The sequence below is a fragment of the Lynx rufus genome, unplaced genomic scaffold (assembly GCF_022079265.1).
Source record: "Lynx rufus isolate CCGP_SWC_20201006 ecotype Redwood Valley unplaced genomic scaffold, mLynRuf1.p SCAF_1, whole genome shotgun sequence".
Taxonomy (NCBI): Eukaryota; Metazoa; Chordata; class Mammalia; order Carnivora; family Felidae; genus Lynx; species Lynx rufus.
In genome coordinates this window covers 70,207,585-70,228,598 of record NW_025814823.1, presented here as the reverse complement: position 1 = coordinate 70,228,598, position 21,014 = coordinate 70,207,585, and the positions used below count along the sequence as shown (strand labels likewise).

Genomic DNA, 21,014 nt, shown 5'->3' with positions numbered 1-21,014 from the left:
AATCTGAAACAGGCTCCAGGCTCTGAGCTGTCAGCACAGAGACCGACGCGGAGCTCGAACTCACGGACCGTGAGATCATGACCTGAGCCGAAGTCGGACGCTTAACCGACCAAGCCACCCAGACGCCCCGTAAGATGCCTTTTAAACTGACATTCGCACTCATTTTGAATAGCTGAGGAATTCTGGGTTTTCTAAAAAAATTCGCGGGAGGGTTCTTTGGAACAATTAGTCACCTCCCGGCTTGTCTCTGGTTGCACGTGTCTATACTGAAACAACACTGCTGACAGCTGTGAATGACACTGATTCATCCTTCCCCATTTCATCCACAGGAGAGGCTCATCTCTCAAATTAAGATGGTTACGAGGGTGATGTTCCTGTATATCCCGCTCCCAATGTTCTGGGCCTTGTTTGACCAGCAGGTAATGTAAAGCTGTGTGTGTTTCTTTACATCTTTATTTAGCAAAATTCCTTGGGCGCTACCACGGACGGGGCAGTACTTAGTATTTAGCTTCTAAAAACGTTTTCTTCCAGTTTCTTTTTTATACTTCGTTTATTTACTAAGTGTTAGATCACGCTGAGTTTCTTTTAAAAAAAAACAACACCACAACTCTAGATGGTTCTATCCACATTTCTGTTGCAAAACAATGAAGAAAATCAGGTGTGGTCAGCTTACAGAGCCTCGGGAAAGACTTGATCAAAGTATCTAGAACTCTTACCAGTGAAACCAAGAATAAAGAGCTTTTCTACTGATACAGTGTGCTCAGAGGATGTACAGTATTGCCTTTTATGGGATCCACAGAACATTTAAGCTGAAAAAGGCCTTGATACCTTCTGCTCTAAAATAGAATGCTTGAGCTAGAAGTACCATCCAAGGATGTGAAATGACTACCTAAGTCATTCCGACCAGAGCAAAGAACTCAAACCCAGATCAGTGCCTTGTCACCCTCCTCTTGCTCCCGCAACCGGAAGACGTGTGCCTAGGAAGTTTTCAGATTTGGGTTAAACAACTCAATGCGTGAATACTCGGTTGCCAGAGTAATGAGATAGTGTTTCTTCTAGAAACTGCAGCTTTAAAAAAAATTATAAACGCAGGTCCTTTTATTGTACAGGAAGGGTTATCAGAAGGACAAAACAACTCTTGGAAAAAATTTGAGTGAACACATTAATCTCCTTAGTTGTAAATATGGGATTTAGACCAGCATCTTAAGCACAGGGAGGCAGTTTTGCGTGTTGAATAGGAACCAGCTGAATAGGAATCAGATTTGCTCTAGAAGTACACTCATCACCTTCTAGCTGTATGACTGGGGCGGGGGGGGGGGGGGGGGGGGGCGGATTCTGTAATGCTCCTGGAAGGGTAATCACCCATGGCAAGGCTGTGCGGATCAAATTAGAGACCGTACATAAAGTGATCTGTGCCTGACATCTCTTAAGAGCTCAAGCAGTGGTGTACTTCTTGACTTTCCAGAATGCCTTCTAAACGGAGTTGACAGATTGAAAACTTTATGTGTTCAGTCCTCCATGGAAATAATCACATGTACCTGTATACAGTCCTGAATCCTCTTTATATAAAATAAGTTGAATGTAACTAGGCTGCAGGGTTAAATCCATCAGTCTTTTTAAAAATGTTTATTCATTTATTTTGATGGGGAGGGCAAGGGGAAGGGGCAGAGAGAGAGAGGGAGAGAGAGAATCCCAAGCAGGCTCTGCACCATCAGCATGGAGCCCAAGGTGGGGCTCGATCACACAAACCATGAGATCATGACCTGAGCCAAAATCAAGAGTTGGATCCCTAACCAACTGAGCCACCCAGGCGCCCCTGAACCATCACTCTATTGGTGGATTTCTACTTCAGGACAGCCTAGACTGTCAAACACGGCTCTTAACAATAATGATATTCTTGGAGCGCCTGGTGGCTCAGTCTGTTAAGTGTCCCACTCTTGGTTTCTGCTCAGGTCATGATATTGTGGTTTGTGGAATTGAGCCCCACATTGGGCTCTGCACTGACAATGCAGAGCTTGCTTGGGGTTCTCTCTCTCTCTCTCTCTCTCTCCCCCTCACCCACTCATGCTCACTTTCCCTCTATCTCCCAAAATAAATAAATAAACTTAAAAAAAAAAAAAAGATGTTCTTGAAACTGTGATGCCAGTGAATGTAGAATATCTCACGTGTACTTAGCTGCCTCCACCTTGTAAGGTGATGCCATGCTTTCCAACAGGCCTCAGCCTGTGTCTTTGTATTTCCTAAGGATGGCCGTCTCTCAGAAGAGCGCTTTCTAGATTCTTCCCTGGGGTTGAGAACTATATGCTGTGTTAACCTGTGCAGCAGAAATGCAAGTTGTTTGGTTTTACCCAGCATGACAATGGAGCTGGAAGATAAACTTGAGGTTTAAATCCCATAACATTTAAATCCCATAACATTTCGGACCTCCTTCCTGCTCTGGAAGAGATGCAACATTGACTTGTAAAACATTTAAAACTCATGTTCCCAAATGATGCAGTGAACGTGTTCATTTTTAGGGCTCCAGGTGGACGCTGCAAGCCACAGCTATGAGTGGGAAAATTGTAAGTTTGGGACGTCCAACTATTCTCCCTCCCCTGGTCACCACTCCTCTGTTTTAGTCCCTTCACCCTCTTTCCCTTCCCTGTCACGACATTCTTCATCCTCCCCAACTGATCACTTCTGGGAACTGATCAGTGAGACTTTCCCCCCGCTCTTTTCAGGGACTTCTTGAAATTCAGCCGGACCAGATGCAGGTAGGAAACGATGTTTAAGTTGCTTTCTGAGATCAAAGTACCTTTGAGACAACAGCTAACGGTTCCTCTCCACTCCACCCACAGACCGTGAACGCCATCTTGATCGTCATCATGGTCCCCATTGTGGATGCCGTGATATATCCTCTGATTGCAAAATGTGGCTTCAATTTCACGTAGGTTCTCGGCAGGTTGGGGGTGGGGGTGAGGCCCTGTCAGTCCCAGGGCTTTGCAAATGGACCGCACTCCATCAGCTGGAAAGAATGTCTCCCCTCCCAGCACACCACCTATATGATGGGGTTTTTAAAGAATTATATTTGAATGAGAGGTCTCTGTGCTGATGTTTCTGGAAATTTGCCCTTAACATAAAAGTGTTGTAAAAGGCAGCCTGAAAAGCTTCTAATTAAAGCTTTCATATATGTAGATGATAGAAATGTTAACTGTCATCCAACGTATCGCCTAAGCCATAGTTTCTAGAAATTAAATGTGAAAATGCAAATAAGCTGCGTTATATATATCCTTCCTCATCTCAATCAGAAATAAGAGAGGAAGAGATACTTTCGAACAGTATTTCACAGGGAGGTTAGTTTTGTTTGGGTGGATGGCGGGAAAGGAATGTTATCATTAGCTCACTTGTGTATGAGGCTGGTTGAGAGTCACTCTTACTTATGTCTCAGCTCTTTGAAGAAGATGACAGTTGGAATGTTCCTGGCTTCCATGGCTTTCGTGGTGGCGGCAATTGTGCAAGTGGAAATTGATGTGAGTTGCCCTCCGGTCCCCCAGTGGCTTTTCCTGCGGGTCAGGTGGAACGTTCGGAAGGCTTCTTTCTCCGGGGCTGTGAGGATTAGGGGAGGCCAGGGTCTCTGCCGACAGACTGTCCTGGAGCCAGAGACAATGTCGATGTGTTGCAGGGGCAAAATGGTCCTTTTCGGGCAGTGTGCACTACAGGTTCTCGCCACTGTGAAGGGGGCAGCCTGCAGTAGAGTCAGATGGGTGTGCTTCACTTGAGAAGTATGCATGGCGGTGACACAGGGAGTTTCCATTGACACAGTTTATGTAAGGGGAGCGGGAGTTCATGGAACTTGTTTTTTGCAATCTGAACTCCTAGGAAGTCTGGTTAGAAGTTCATCACTCAACAAACAAGAAGCACGTTGAAAACATGTAAATTGTCTTTGGGAAGACGCCTCTGTGATCTCAAGTTTCCAGTGATGTTAGTCCCCACTCCAGTCCACACTCAGTCTGTTGGACCCACAGTGGCACTAAACCAAGTTTCTAGTGCTGTTAGAGACCAGGCCCCGGAAATGGGCGTTACATAGTGTGTAAGACAGGAGGTAAACACTCCCCTCCCACCTCTCTCCCCTCCTCCTTTCTCTGTCTCTGTCTGTCTCCTCCCCTCTGTCTCTGTGTGTGTGTCTCTCTCTGTCTGTCTCTCTCTGTTTCTGTCTTTATCTCTCCCTCCCTCCCTCCTTCTCTCTTTTTAAATTTTTTTAAAATTTGGAATTGTGATAAAACATACATTAAAAAATTCACCATCTTAACCATTTCTAAGTATACAGTTCAGTCATGTTAAATACATTCACAGCGTCGTGCAATCAATCTCCAGAATGCTTTTCATCTTGCAACACTAAAGCTCTGTGCCCATTAAAAACAGCTCCCCAGCTCCCCTCCCCCAGCCCCTGGCAACCACCATCCCACTTACTGTCTCTATGAGTTCGTGCACTCTTGGTACCTCATCTAAGTGGATTCATACACCAAGTGGTCTTTGTTGGGTGGCTTGTTTCACCAAGCATAATGTCCCCAAGCTTCTTCCATGCGGTAGCAGGTGTCAGAATCTCCTTCTTTGGTAAAGTGGAATCATAGTCCACTGTTGGATGGACCACGTTTTGTTTATCCATTCGTCCGTCAGTGGACATTTGCGTTGCTTTCATGTTTTGGCTACCGTGCGTCGTGTTCCTGTGAACGTGCGTGTACTCACTTGCTCTGGAACATAGCTCGCTTTGTGCAAAATGAACTGTGGGACTAGTGTAGGCTTCTAGACTAGAATTGAAAGGATTGCTCCAGGGACCCCAGGATTTGAGAGAGAGCACTACAGGGAGAAGGCAGAAGCCCTGAAGGAACGTCTGGAGGCAGGAGGGCATAGAATACCTACGGAAGGATGTCGAGAGCACTGTCAAGGCTGTGGTCCAGGCTCCCAAAGTTAGAGGGGATGATGGTGGCCTCCAGGAGAGTAGATCTCACGTGTCACAACAAGATAAACATTCACTTGGGCTGTGGTTACTCTGACCTCCTCAGAGAACAGGCTTCATAACCTGGTATCCTTTGACTTGGAGGTGGCTAGGTAAGACCCAGAGCAGCCTCTTTGTGATTTCTTCCATGTTTTGTACAAGCATCATTTTCTGTGGGTGCCATGAGGTGAACAACTGAAGACTTCACAGGGGAGTTTGGTATCTCAGCCGGTGCGGCTTTCTGTGCTGTAGCAGGGGTGGGGGTGGGGGGTGGTGACTGTCGTGCTAGGGCAAGCTTATCTTCAATATGCATGGACACATCACTGCTAATCTTCTTTTATTTTGCTCAGAAAACTCTTCCAGTCTTCCCCAAACAAAACGAAGTCCAGATTAAAGTACTGAATATAGGAAACGATAACATGACTGTATATTTTCCTGGAAGCGCGGTGACGCTTGACCAAATGTCCCAGGTAAGTAGAAGGGAATTCAACTTCCTTTTTTATCTTCTGACCTGAATTATAATAGTTTTGAAGAAACTGATCTTCTTGACCCTTATGTAATTCCTACAACAAGTCCAGCAGTGAAATGTCTTGTTATCTTGGTCTCATTTTGGCCTCACTCCAGACCAGTGTGCCTCAAACTTTAATGTACATGTGAATCACCTGGGGAGCTTATGAAATGCAGAGTCTTAATCAGTAGGTCTGAAATGCTGCATTTTTAACATGCTCTCTCGTGCATGGATCCACATTTTAAACAGCAAGGATCTGGCAATGGTTCTCTACTAGGGGCTATTTTGCCCCCAAAGGGGACATTTGGTAATTTCTGGAAACATTTTTCACTGGCACAACTGAGAGTGTGCTCTTGGCATTTCATATGTAAGAAGCCAGGGATGCTGACACACAGTCCCACAACAAAGAATTATCTGGCCCCAAATGTCAATAGTGCCAAGGTTGGAAAACCCTAATCTGGATGGTCGCTGGTCTCAATTAGAGGTTCTCATCCTCGGGTCCATACTGGAATCGCCTAGAGAGCTTTGAAAATTCTGATACCTCATAGATTTTGATTTAACTGGTCTCACTCCTGTTCAGCCACGGTTAAGAACCGCTCCGTTATAGCTTATGAAACTGACAATCTCGAAGAAAAAAGAAAATTTGACTTCTGAGTGCTCAGAGCAACCCAGTACTGATTGTCACCAGGGTTACGGCTTTTCCTCTAAAACTACTCTTTGACCAATGGTGGAAATGATTTCCAGAACATTTATTTTCATAAAATGAAATAATATTAAAATGCTGTACAAAAAGTATAATTCTTTTGTAACACTAAAGAAGTTCATGACAGAGTTCAAAAGAGTGGGTGGGAGGCTGAGACAAACCAATGCCAGCTTCTGCAAGGCTTTTCTTTCTTCCTTCCTCTCTTTCTTTCTTTCTTTCTTTCTTTCTAAGTAGCTTCTGTGCCCAATGTGGAGCTTGAACTCACCACCCTGAGATTAAGAGTCACATGCTCTACTGACAGAACCAGCCAAGCACCCCCTGCCCCGCCCCTCAAGGCATTTTTTTGATGTGTATGAACGTCAACTGTGGATGTCAAATGATATGCCATGGCAGTGTGCAGTTATTCTGCGTGACAGTGCAGAATAAGATGCTATGGTATTAACTTTGACTCTTCTCCCGTTATAGACAAATGAATTTATGACGTTTGATGTAGACAAACTGACAAGTATAAACATCTCTTCTACTGGATTACCCATCACTCCAGTAACTCATAAGTTTGAGCAGGGCCATCGCCATACTCTGCTAGTGTGGGCCCCCAATAACTACCGCGTGGTAAGTAGTTAGACACCTACAGCTGATTCTTTACTATTTGTGATGTTGGAAACAGCCTGTGAATGGTGTGACTTTCTTTTACCCCATGTAGTATAATTATAATTATGTAAGATCATCTTCAAGTCTTCCTTCTTCAAGGGTACAAGTCATTTGACTTCCAATAAAAGTTTGAGTGATAGATGGGAAGGATTAATATTAATTAAAATGTTTAAAAAGAACTTTGGGGCATGATATAGTGGGGGGGGGGGCGAGTGCATACAAGTCACACAGAATACATATATGCATTCTTAGCAACTTTTTGAGATAAAATTTTAAATATATCTTTAATTGTATTGGTTATAAAATTCACACTGAGTAATTGGAAAATTAAAGCAGTCCCTTAAAAATGTAGTAAATATATTAGGTAAAAGCAATAAAAATATACACAAAATATTTCATGACAAAGTACAAGTGCTTATAAGCCAATCCACATATAAAGAAACTATGAAGGTATAGTTGAACCAAGTGAAGGAGTTGTGGGTATTCTATAAGGTAAATTTAGGTGACCTTCTATAAAACTACAATATGGAATTAAGACTTCTTGGTCATGTGTTTTATTAGGGAGTTCTTGAGTGACTCATTCCAAATTCCTGGACAGTAGGGTTCTGTGGAACCTCCAGAAAGCAAGCATCAAAAATTGTGGAGGCTCATGTTAACCTTAAAGAAAACCAAGGCCAAAGGTTGGAGCCCTGCACATATAATCATTATGCCCTTAGCTCCTAGGATATATGTCAACGTCATTCTCCTTCTCAAAGGCTGAAATGGTAATCTGAACTTATTCAAGTGGATAAGATTTGAAAATGCTTCCTTTCTCAGGTAAAGGATGGCCTTAACCAGAAGCCAGAAAAAGGAGAAAATGGCATCAGGTATGTATATTTCTTTAAAACTTAAGTTTTATCAGCTTCTTATGGAAGTGATGATTCCCATAATAAAGTCCAGCTGTAACAAGGAGAGTATGAGAATTTATCCAAAGAATGTAAGGCTGGTTCAATATTCAAAAAAAAAAATCAATCAAGATAAACTGTCATCTGAATAAACTAAAGAAAAAAACCCATATCATCATATCAATGGATGCAGAAAAAGCATTTAATAAACTTCAGTGTCCATTCATGATTTAAAAAAAAAAAAAAACTTCAACAAACTAGTAGTTGAAGAGAACTTCCTTACTCTGAAAAAGGACATCTAAAAAACCGAAGCTATCGTTACACTTAACGGTGAAAGTCTGAATGCTCTTCCCGTAAGATCATCCGTGCTCTCCACTCCTATTCAGTATCCTTCTAGACACCAGTGCAATGAGACTAGAAAAAGAAGCATCTTGATTGGAAAGGAAGAAATAAACTATTCCTACTCACAGATGACATAGTATCTGCACAGAATGTCCCAAAGACTACCAAAAAAGTTCATAGAATCAGTAAGTGAGTTTAGGAACAAGTGTAGAAATGGCACAAAATACAAGGGCAACACAACAAAGCATCACATTTCTATATACCAGTAATGAATGATTGGAAACAAACTCTAAAACTATGCAATAGTTCCAAAAAAAGATAAAATACTAGTTGCAAATCTAATAAAACATGCTGTACAGTTCTATGAATTTTAACACAGGTCTAGATTCATATAAACACCATTCATTACAACCAGAATACAGACCAGTTCCCCAAATCTCCCTCATGCTGCCGATAGCCAAACCTCTCCTCCACTCCTAGCCCAAGGCAACCACTGATCCGTTCCCACATCTTTATCATTTTTTTGACTATTGCCATATACAAGATATGAGAACTAAAACTACAAAAGGCTTATGAAAGAAACTAAGAGTGAGTGAAATAAATGGAGAGATATGCTGGATTCATGGATTAGAAGACTTAATATAGGGGTACCAAGGTGGCTCTGTCGATTGAGTGACCGATTCTTGATTTTGGTTCAGGTCATGATCTCAGGGTTGTGGTATTGAGCCCCGCATTGGGCGTTGTGCTGAGCATGCAGCCTGCTTGAGATTCTCTTTCCCTTTCCCTCTGCCCCTCCTTGCTTGTGCACGTGTGCACACAAGCCCTCTCTCTAAAATATAAATGAATGAATGAATGAATTAATGAATGAATGAATGAATAAAATAATTTTTTTAAGTTAGAAAAAAGGGGGGCCTGGTTGACTCAGTTGATTGAGTGTCCAACTTCAGCTCAGATCATGATCTTTGCAGTTCAGTTGGTTAGTTTGAGCCCCGTGTTGGGCTCTGTGCTGACAGCTCAGAGCCTGGAGCCTGCTTTGGATTCTGTGTCTCCCTCTCTCTCTGTCCCTCCCCCGCTCGCAGTCTCACAAAAATAAGTAAACTTTAAAAGGCTTTTAAAGAAATAAAATAATAAAAATAAATTTAAGAAATAAAAGTTAAAAGAAAAGAAGACTTAATATAGTGACAATGTCAATTCTCCCCAAACTGGCCCCTCGGTTTAGTGTAATTCCTATCAAAATCATAGCAGTATTTTTCTATGACTTTTTCCACTTTTATTGAGGTATAAAATGACAAATAAAATTGTATATATTTAAAGTATTCAACATGATGATTCAATATATGTATACATTGTGAAGCATTTACTACAATCAAATTAACACAATCACCTTAGTTACCTTCTGCGTGTGTGGTAAGAATGCTTAAGATCTAATCACTTAGTGCACTTGAAGTATACAATATGGTGTTACAAATTATAGTCCCCATTTGTACATTAGAACCTCGAAACTTATTCCTCTTGGAACTAAGTTTGTGCTCTTTAACCCAACGTGTCCTTGTTTCCCACCCCCAGTCCCTGGCGACCACCATTCATTCTACTCTCTGCTTCTATGAGTTCAACTTTTTTTTTTTTTTTAGATTCCATATATATGTGATGCCATGCAGTATTTGTCTTTTTCTGTCTGGCTTGTTTCACTTGGCATGATGTTTCTAGGTTCATCCATGTTGTCACAATGGCAGGAGTGCCTTCTTTTTTTTTTTTTTTAATTTTTTTTTCAACGTTTATTCATTTTTGGGACAGAGAGAGACAGAGCATGAATGGGGGAGGGGGCAGAGAGAGAGGGAGACACAGAATCGGAAACAGGCTCCAGGCTCCGAGCCATCAGCCCAGAGCCTGATGCAGGGCTCGAACTCACGGACTGCGAGATCGTGACCTGGCTGAAGTCGGACGCTTAACCGACTGCGCCACCCAGGCGCCCCAGGAGTGCCTTCTTTTTAATGGCTGAATAATATTTCATTTTAATATATACATGTAGATATATAGACATAGGTAAATTAGAGTTCATCCAAACTAAAACTCTTTGTTCTGTAAATCTCACTGTTAAGAGAATGAAAAGGTAAGCTACATTCTGGCGTAAAATATTTACAAATCATATATCTAAGTATTTGTATCCAGAATATATAAAGTACTCTCTAAATCAATAATAAGAAAATAGCCGAGTTAAAAAACAGCAAAAGATTTTGACATTACAACAGAGAAGATATATCCGTTGCAAATAAACATGTGAAAAGATGTTCAACATCATTGGCCATTAAAAAAATTAAAATTAAAACCACAGTGAGTTGCATGACATACCTATTAGACGGCTCTAATAATTTTTTTTTAACTGATAATACCAAATGCTGGTGAGGAGACAGAGCAACCATGCTTTGTTGAAAAACAGTGAGGCAGTTTCTTATAAAGTCAAATGTATACTTACCATACAACCCAGCCATCCATTCTCAGATATTTATCCTAAAGAAATGCAAACTTGGGGCACCAGGGTGGCTCAGTCAGTTGAGCACCTGACTCTTGATTTTGGTTCAGGTCATGATCCCAGGGTCATGGGATTGAGCCCTGCATCAGGCTCTGAGCAGAGCATGGTGCCTGCTTAAGATTCTCTCTCTCTCTCTCTCTCTCTCTCTCTCTCTCTCTCTCTCTCACTTTTTCTCTTTCTCTCTTTCTCCCCCTCCCTCTGCCCCTCTTCTGCTTGTGCTCTTGTGCTCTTTCTCTCTCTCAAATTAAAAAAATATTAAATTAAAAAAATATTTTAATTAAAAATATATGCAAACTTACATTCACATAAAAACTTATACACAAATGTTCATAGAACCTCTAATCATAATCACCAAAGACTGGAAGTCACCCAAATGACCTTCAGTGGGTAATGGATAAACAGACAATAGACTATAGTATATCCACATAAAAGAATATTACTCAAAAAAGGAACAAACTATTGACATATACAATAATATAAATGAATATCAAATGCATCGTGCCATGAAAGAAGCCGATCTCAAAAAAGTTAGATGCGTACTATATAATTCCATTCACATGGCATTCTGGCAATGGTCAAAACAATTATAAGGATGTGGGAACAGATCAGTGGTTGGGAGTGGAGGAGAGGTTTGGCTATGGGCAGCACGAGGGAGATTTGGGGAACTGGTCTGTATTCTGGTTGTAGTGGTATTTATATGAATCTAGACATGTGTTAAAATTCATAGAACTCGGGGCGCCTGGGTGGCTCAGTCGGTTAAGCATCTGACTTCGGCTTAGGTCATGATCTCATGGTCCGTGAGTTCGAGCCCTGCGTCGGGCTCTGTGCTGACAGCTCAGAGCCTGGAGCCCGTTTCAGATTCTGTGTCTCCCTCTCTCTCTGCCCCTCCCCTGTTCATGCTCTGTCTCTCTCTGTCTCAAAAATAAATAAACGTTAAAAAAATTCATAGAACTGTACACCGAAAAGCCAACTTTCTGTAAATACGCTTTTTAAGTAAGATGGAAAAATAAGAGTAAGTTGGGAGAGAAATGAGAGTAGGTCTCCTATTTGGCTGAACTCCTACCACCAATCCCTGTTTCCTTGTGGCCACACATTAACAATTTTGGATTTTTGTTTTTACCAGTTACCACTAAAACATGAACTAATGGAGGGAAAGGTAATATGATTAGGATGACAACTATTAATTATCTAATAGAAATGGTAAAGAAATGGAATTAACTTTTCATGTCTCCTTACCTCTGGTTTATTTCACATCGTTAATATTTGTAATATTTATCATTGTGTGTATTCCATGTGCTAGGTCAATTCTAAAAACAGATTAATATACAGGGTTTCCAGGTTGACTATATAAATATTAACCACAATGTAATAGAAGTCTGAAAGAGAAGGAAACGCAACTTTATATCCTTGAAAATATATCCTCGGGGCGCCTGGGTGGCTCAGTCGGTTGGGCGACCGACTTCTGCTCAGGTCATGATCTCGCGGTCCGTGAGTTCAAGCCCCGCATCGGGCTCTGTGCTGACAGCTCAGAGCCTGGAGCCTGTTTCAGATTCTGTGTCTTCCTCTCTCTCTGACCTTCCCCCATTCATGCTCTGTCTCTCTCTGTCTCTAAAATGAATAAATGTTAAAAAAAAAAAAAAGAAAAGAAAATATATCCTCAAATGGAAACGTTCTGAATGTCAAGATTAATTGGAATATTCTGTTATATACCTTGAATTGTTCGGTGTGCTACATCTTGATTGTTTTAATTTTAATTCTTTTTTTTTAATGTTTATTTTTGAGAGAGAGAGAGAGCGTGCCAGCAGGGAAGGGGCAGAGAGGGAGGGGGACAGAGGATCCGAAGCGGGCTCTGTGCTGACAGCAGAGAGCCTGATGTGGGGCTTGAACTCACAAACTGTGAGATCATGACCAGAGCTGAAGTCAGACACTCAACTGACTGAGACACCCAGGTGCCCCTGACTGCTATAATTTTAAACTAAGGTTTTCTTGCACAACCTTTGTTTTTTCCTGTAACTCACTTGGCCTCTTGTTGACAAAAGGATAAACCTTTATCTCCAGGGACTGGATCAAGGGAATTCACTTTCCTCTTTGAGAACCAACTCTCGAGCACGCTCTTTAATCTACCTAGGGCATTTGCTCTGTAGTCCTGAGATGACGCTGTCCTCCTAGAATTGTCTGTTTGCCCAGGTTAGCGCCTTTCTTTCTTGAACTCCATATCATCTTTCTTGGACACCTTTCTTGTTTTGCTAAGACCGTGCTCAAATATCTGACCAAGAAAAGCTGTGAGGTAAATTGCGAGTCCCTGCTTGCCTGGGAGTGCTCTTCTGTTCTCACACTTGGTCACAGGTTAGCCGCCATTGTCTTCCCAGAACTCTAGAATCTTATCTCTGTTGGCATCTAGCACCTAATTGTACTCACGATAGATAGACAGACAGACAGCGTCTGCCACTCTCTGTAGTTGATTTAATTTCGTTTCACCAAGCCGTATCTTCTTTCTCCTTGGTGTGCTCAGGTTTCCCTGCAGTATAACTGCATGTGGGTAGTAGCCAGCCCTAGGCCCTTTCGATTTTTGGCTCTTCCTCTCTTTCTTTGTTCTCTTCTGTATGAGTTTCCTAAGGCTGCCATAACAAAGTACCACAGGCTGGAAGCCTTAAACAACAGAAAATTATTTCCTCATAGTTCTGGAGGCTGGAAGTCCAATATCAAAGCATTGGCAGGGCTGGTTTTCTCTGAGGCCTCTCCCCTTGGCTTAGAGATGGCCATCTTCTGTGTCTTCATATGGTCTTTCTTCTGTGGGTCTGTATCCTAATCTCCTCTTCTTATAAGGACACCAGTGATCTTGGATTAAGGCCCACCCTAATGACCTCATTTTACCTCTTGAAAGACCCAGCCTCCAAATGTGGTCACATTCTGAGGTACTGAGGGTTCCGACCTCAACATGTGAATTGGAGAGAGGGGGCCGGGAGACATAGTTAAGTCCATGACATCTTCTTTTGTGTCTTCTAGATCATTCCTCCATCCCTCACGCATGCACACACACACAACTGTCCTAGCAGATCCGGAAGGAAATCTTCTGATGATGGTCACTTGGCCGTTTCCTGATCTTCATATTTCGTCTGAGCTGGAAGTGCCTCTGGTATTTCCTTTGTGCCTCAGAATCATCATTTTCATTTCTTCAAATATGTCTCCTAACTTTGGAAACTTTGAGCAGTTTAAATCGTGGTGTCCTTTCTCATTCTGGTGCTATGCTAAAGCTTCATTCTTTTTCTCTTTCTTTAAATTGTCTTTATGGAGATACATAAAACCAGCAACATTTTACCCCACCAACCCACCCAGGGTGGTAAAAAGAGAAGCCAGGAACTTGTTTTCTTTTCACTGGCAACATTAAATCCTTAGTGGATCAAAGGATTTGCTATTTCAGCATTGTCTGGGAGACAACCCATTAAAAAGGGAAGTTCTGAAAAACTAATGTCAGAAACTGATAAATAGGACAACTCCAAGAATTTCGGGAGGTCAGATTTCTGAGTAATGCATGAATTAAAGAAAGAATACACAGAAAGAATACATAATTAAAATGGAATCCTTTTAATTATGTGGTATTGGTAAATTAGTTGCAAGACATATCTGGACTACCTTCAAAGAGTCCTTTACATGAAGTAATGATGCTTTGGTCAAAAGTTGGTTGAGAATTTGATATGGATCTTTCTCATGAATTTTTTAGCATTACATATTGCTATATATGTACATATTTACAAATAATGTTTTTGAGCCTTTTTCAACTTAATATGTTATTTTCCTGCTTATGTTCTGTAATATTATAAAATAGTATTTTAATATTTAACCATATGCTATATGTATCCCTTATCTCCACTCACTTAAACCACTATATAAAATTCCACCGCATAATTTATTTACCCATTCTCTTCTTCAAGGAAATTTAGGTTACTGCCATTTTTCCAAACAGCCATAATTCACATTCATACATGTATTTTTGTCCCCATGTGCAAAGTTTCCCTAGAGAGGTAGGCTTCAAAACTTTTATCACATCCAATAAAAATATTTTGAACATATACCCAAAATGTATGAATATGGTATCTGTTATTAAGTATATACATAAATTATTATACCAAATTAATAAATAATTTTAAAATATATTAAAAGAATGAGCAAAGTAAAAACCCCAATATTTTACAAGTATTTTTATTTACTGGTGGTACAAAAATTGGAAGTAAATCTTTGTGACCTTGGGTTAGACAGTGGTTTCCTGGATATGAAGTCAGAAGGACAAGCAACAAAAGAAAAAAAATAGTAACTTGGGCTTCATCATATGGAAAGCTTTTTTACTACCAATGAAATCATCAAGAAAGTAAAACATCCATAGAATGAGAGAAAATATTTGCAATTCATATATTTGATGAGAGATTCTGAATGTATAAAGAATTCTTACAGGTCAAGAGTAAAAACACAAAAAACCCAATTTTTAAATGGGACTCTTTCTTTTAATATATAATTTATTGTCAAGTTAGCTAACACACAATGTATACAGTGTGCTCTTGTTTTGGGGCATAGATCCGGGTGATTCGTCGCTTACATAGAACACCCAGTGCTCATCTCAACAAGCACCCTCCTCAATGCCCATTACCCATTTCCCCTCTCCCCTGCCCTAAATGGGACATTTTTAGAGAGATGTTTCTCCAAAGAAAATATACAAACAGCCTAAAAACAGAGGAGGAGATGCTCAGCATCATTAATTATGAGGGCAATGCAAATCAAAACCACAGAGATACCATTTCACACTCACTAGGCTCTAGCCAAAAACAAAAACAAAAGCAACAAAAAAGGCAATCACAAGTGTTGGTGAGGATGTGGACAAGTCGGAATCCTTCAGCAGTGCTGGTGGAAATGTAAAATGACAACATGATGCAGACACTTTGAAAAACTGTCCCTCAAAATGTTAAACAGAGAGTGACCATATGACCCAGCCATTTCACTCCTAGGTGTCTACCTAGGACCTAGGGTCCTGCTGACCGGTGTCACATTCTGTGTTCTATGTTAAGCACCTGTCAAACTACATCAAATCCAATGCCCAGGGACTTCAGCACCTGAGCTTAATTCAGAGAAATGTTCTCCCAGTACCTAGAATTTGACCGACATTACTTGTTGCCACAAAGCTGATGAAATTCGGCCATATGTTTTAGGACTGTACAGGTTAAATTGTTCTCTACAGTACTTAGGTATACAATCTCATTACTTCCCATTCTTTAAATTGGATAACCTGCTGAAAGCTTTCACTCACCTATCTGGTAGGAAAAATCAGCTGGTCTTATTTGGGCCAGCACCCTCCTCTCCTGTGTAGGACAAGAGCATCAGCGTCTTCTGCAGCCCGGAACATTTAAGGATGGGATCTAATCATCTGTCTACACTGTCACCATCTATATGGCCCTTTGAAGGCAAACAACTCAACTGGCTCCATGTGTAGCTTAGGCATAGGGGACTTTGCAGAACCCGGAAGCCTTGGAACCTAGCAGCAAGTCCTGTGGGTGCTGCCCTCCTATATGTTTTCTAGTGGGGTGCCAGTCACCATCACTCGAGGACCTGCAGACCTGAAGGGAGCTCCCCCAAAACTGTCTCTGGTTGCTGAACTGGCCCACTCCTTCCTCTCCACTCCTTGGAGCCTGTCCCTGCTCAGGCTCTAAGAGGTAAAGGACAGGAAATGGCCTTCCATCCCCACCCCCCAAAAAGAAGCCCCCAATGGAGACTGTCTGTTAGGGTACCAGGCAACTTCTGCTTTTCACACTGACCAGTATTTGATGCTTCTTCATGGACTATTTACATGGGCTTCACTACTTTAGCTCTAACGCTTCTGAGCGAGGAACACAAAGACATGCTGCCTTCTTGAAGGGGGTGCTCAGCACCTATTTCAATCCATACTAATATCCTAACATACCATTAAAATAGTTCCTAGTGGGGCACCCAGGGGACTCAGTCCATTAAGCGTCCGACTCTTGATTTCAGCTCAGGTCATGATCTCACAGTTGTAACGTCAAGCCCCAAGTTGGGGCTGCTTGGGATGCTCTCTCTCCCTCTCTCTCTGCCCCTCCCCCGCTCATGTCATTCCCCCTCCCCAAAATAAATAAATAAACTTAAGAAAAGAAATGGTACCTAGTTACAAAGTATTTAGAACAGCTGTTGGGGAGAGAATTGTGGTAAATTCTTTGGGGTGTGTTTTCATGAGCAGGTGAACAAGGACCAACCTAGGGTCGCTTCTTTCTGCCTTTATAGTCTAGAAATCTGTAAACATCTTAAACTCCTTCCAAAAGAGAGCATAGCCCAAGTTCAGGTGCACAAACTATGACCTAAAGCCAAGTATCCCATAGTCCAGTCACAAGACAGATGGTTTTCTGTTTCAGATTTATAAATAGTTTCGATGACAGCTTCAACATCACAATGGATGGAAAAGTGTATGTGAACGTCACCAGTCACAATGCCAGCGAATATCAGTTTTTTCCTTTGGGCGTGTAAGTACCGGTCACTGTGCTCTAAAGTTCAAGGGTTTCGAGTCTTCTTTAAACAATACATCGAAGCTGTTAAAACCAGGAATGTTTACCTATGTTACTCTTTCTCTTTATAGAAAAAGCTTTACGCTAAGCCCAACACAACAGACTCCACCACAGTGTAAGAATGATTTCCAATCATCCAACCTGGAATTCGGTAGTGCCTATACCTATGTAATCAGAAGGAAGGTCAGTAACTCATTCTGTTGTTATCAGAACTCGTACACAAACACTTAGGTCATGCTAATGATTTTACTGGAGTAATATTAGTGTCTGTATTTTAAATGGGCTTAGAATTCATTCAGTTCTCCACTGATCCTTTAACTTAGCATTGACTTAAGTTCACTGTCATTTTTAGAATAAAAATAAACAGACCAATTAACTCTAAAAGTTCATGCTGGCTAGTATTTGCTGCTGCTCCATAATCTAGTTACACGGACTTACGAACTTTTAGTCCAAAGAGATGGCAACATTTTAAACAAACCCGACTTCCAATGTGCTCTCTGATTTAAGAGAAAAACACCGGTGAACAGATTTTCAAATCTCACCAAGGCCGCTTCATCACAAGCATAAAATGCACTGTTGCATATTTACGTTTAAAATGTGTACTTCCTTGACAAATCATCTGACATGATCCTAGAAGTCCAGACTCCATTTGCCTGTTTGAGCAATTTTTATTTTAGAAGCAATCTCCATTTTAATTTCTTCTCACTTTTTGCCTTACTGGTTTAGAGTGACGGCTGTGCTGAATTGCACATGTTTGAAGATATTGCACCCAACACAGTTAACATGGCTCTGCAGATCCCACAGTATTTCCTGATCACCTGCGGTGAAGTGGTTTTCTCTGTCACGGGATTGGAGTTCTCATATTCTCAGGTCTCTTGGTCACTGTTTCTACCACCCCTCCCCCAGGCTCCTGCCTTCAAAAAATGCTGCTGGGACTTAATTTAAATAAGCTCTCCGTTCATAGTTCAGAAAATGCGAGAAAGCATTATGGTAAATTCCACCAAACAAGGCTTTTGAGATGACCAAGTCGTCGAATAGTATTATGACTCTGTTTAGCTTCTTGGGGGTGTATATCATATGATGCTGAATTCCCATATCATATACTAGAGATTTAGAGTCCTACGTGGGAAGAACTGTATTAATGACCGTGACCAGGGTCATGATAGGCAGCGAATTCTATACTCTGAAACAACTAAGATGTCAGCTGTTCCTACTGGCGTTCACTTCCAGGTCTGTGTCTTTGTGATCATTAAGGCTCAGTTGAGATCTCTTCATAGCTACCAGTAAACACACTGATTAAGGCCTAGCTTTTATTTATTTATTTTTTTAATGTTTGTTTATTTATGAGAGAGAGAGAGAGAGACAGAGTGTGAGCAGGGGAGGGGCAGAGAGAGAGACGGAGATACAGAATCTGAAGCAGGCTCCCGGCTCTGAGCTGTCAGTACAGAGCCCCACACGGGGCCCAGATTCACAGGACTACAAGATCATGACCTGAGCCAAAGTTGGATGCCTGACCGAATGAGCTCCCCAGGCACCCCAATGTGCATTTTTAAAAATATTTATTTACTTTTTAGAGGGGGAAGGGGCAAAGGGAGAGGGAAACGGAATCCCAAGTAGGCTCTGTGCTGTCCACGCAGGGCCCCACATGGGGCTCGATCCCACGAACCGTGGGATCATGACCTGAGCTGAAACCAAGAGCTGGACGCTCAACTGACTGAGCCACCCAGGCGCCCCCTCAGTGTGCATTTTTAGGGTGAACTGCCTAATTAAAGAATCAGTAAGTTGTGTTCTCCAGCTCTGTGGTTGCAGCTTAGATCGGGATTCACTTTGTTTTGTTTCCTCAGGCCCCCTCCAACATGAAGTCGGTGCTTCAGGCGGGATGGCTGTTGACAGTGGCTGTCGGCAACATCATTGTGCTTATTGTAGCAGGAGCAGGCCAGTTCAGCGAACAGGTACAGAGTGGACAAAGAGATCGTACGAGCCTCTGTCTTATGTGTCACTGGTCGTCATGATGACTCTAATGATTGGGTAATGATTGGATAAAACCAGCCAGAGAGGGTGATGAGCAAACAGTCTTTTGGCCAAGCGTGTGCTGATTCTCCATATTTACCCTCGGTGTTGCACAGTTGGAAGGTGACAACCAAAATAACTAGGTTGGGTTAACATACCTACATCCTAGTGTGGTTTACTGCCAAAGGAAAGATCTTTCCTAGCTTCTGTGAATGCAGCTTAATGGCCCCAAGCCAGACATATTTTCCAGAAAGCTTCATAATATCTAAAGGTGGAGCCATTCTAAAGGCGATTGTAATTTTTCCAGCTAACATAAAACGAGGGCTTTTCTGATACTGAAACCGTTCCCTTCCACACTTCGGCATCTGTACCTCATAAGGGGGTCGTCCTTTACCCTGCCTGTTTCTTTACTTCTCTCTCTGGTCCCATCGGAGCATACGCTAATGCTGTGTGCTCATAACCTCAAGATACTGCCGAAAGATAACGTGGGGGTCTTAGAACAATTCAGCACATTATTTTTCCCTCAAGGGTACTGTGTGGTGTTCTCTGGGCCCCCATCCTTCTAGGGGCCAGCTATGTCTCTTAACGCGGGTTTTTCAGAAATTTTCTCTCATCTCCCCAAACTCTTGATTTTTGCACTCCAGCTGCTGCTAAAAAAATGTTATCTTTATTCCTGGGCACTCAAGCAAAGCGGGCCATTCTGTATCTATGGTAACAGCTGCCAATTGTCCATAACGATTTAATCACAAAGCACCTCTTACCTAGACATAGCAAGAAAATGTGCTCCCGATGCGTACCTTACCATAACCTGTATCGTCTCTGTTGTTTTTTTTCTTGCTCCAACTCCAATTCCTTTAAAGTGGGCTGAGTACATTCTGTTTGCGGCCTTGCTTCTGGTTGTCTGCGTGATATTTGCCATCATGGCCCGTTTCTATACTTACATCAATCCAGCGGAGATCGAGGCTCAGTTTGATGATGATGACAAGAAAAAGAGCCTGGAAAATATCTATTCCACGGTGACTCCCGTCTCACAGACGCAGATGTAAATGTCAGGAAGCAAGTGGAGGATGGACTGGGTCCGGAACATGCCCTGGCTTCTGTCCCCTGGTGGCAGGACACTGATGGGGAAGACTTCAGAATTGCGAACCAAGAAAGCTCTTTTCTAAAAGCTGCCAGCAGTTTACCTAAAAGTCTGGAAGAAGTCTTTTTTTTTTTTTTTTAAAGAAAAGTCATATTTAAAGCATGCACACATACACACATACATACACTTCTACAACCATGAGTCTATATCCTGCCTTTAACTCCTTTTCTACCACATGAATTAAGTTATTTTGGACTAAACTTTTTGAAAGGGTGGCAAAGTTCCATATTGTTTGCATTCCAGCACTCTTTGAAAACACTGTTCGATGCGGCAGGAGCCAATGTGAAAAAGTGAATTTACAGGCTTTAGAATGGAATATAATAAGCACCGGCTAGTATTAACTGATAACTTTACCTTTTGTTTTTTGTTTTGTTTTTTCCATTCCCTACCTCTTTAAATTTTGTGTGACTCAAAAGACCACTCAGGTAAAGGCCAGTAATGACTTTTGGAGTTTCAGGAATGTATGAAATACCTTCCTGTTCTTAAGAGCAAGTGTCTGTGTGTTCTGGGGGTAGGATAAGAAATCCTTAACATGGGTCCTGATTCTAAAAGTCATGTACACTCAATAAAGTGTCATCAGAGGTTGATAAAAGTATGAACAAAAGCAATGCCCACGTACAATAAATTCCAGGAACATGAAATACAAGGTTTATTTCTTCCCAGTCCTATTTTTCCCAGGGATATAGAGGTTTCTACGTGCATATTTATGT

At 41.7% G+C, this 21,014-nt stretch overlaps 1 protein-coding gene across 1 annotated transcript in view; it reads left to right on the top strand.

Annotated features, from left to right (window-relative positions):
- SLC15A1 (solute carrier family 15 member 1) overlaps window positions 1-20,209 on the top strand; it is a 39,267-nt gene extending 19,058 nt beyond the window's left edge. Inside the window, exons 10-22 of the mRNA XM_047084230.1 lie at window positions 330-401; window positions 2,517-2,561; window positions 2,721-2,753; window positions 2,838-2,926; window positions 3,428-3,509; window positions 5,326-5,445; window positions 6,652-6,798; window positions 7,654-7,703; window positions 17,004-17,111; window positions 17,225-17,336; window positions 17,880-18,023; window positions 18,998-19,105; window positions 20,024-20,209. Of these exons, the coding sequence (XP_046940186.1) occupies window positions 330-401; window positions 2,517-2,561; window positions 2,721-2,753; window positions 2,838-2,926; window positions 3,428-3,509; window positions 5,326-5,445; window positions 6,652-6,798; window positions 7,654-7,703; window positions 17,004-17,111; window positions 17,225-17,336; window positions 17,880-18,023; window positions 18,998-19,105; window positions 20,024-20,209 (1,296 nt within the window). The remainder of the gene's footprint in view (window positions 1-329; window positions 402-2,516; window positions 2,562-2,720; window positions 2,754-2,837; window positions 2,927-3,427; window positions 3,510-5,325; window positions 5,446-6,651; window positions 6,799-7,653; window positions 7,704-17,003; window positions 17,112-17,224; window positions 17,337-17,879; window positions 18,024-18,997; window positions 19,106-20,023) is intronic.
- The last annotated feature ends 805 nt before the right edge of the window (window positions 20,210-21,014 follow it).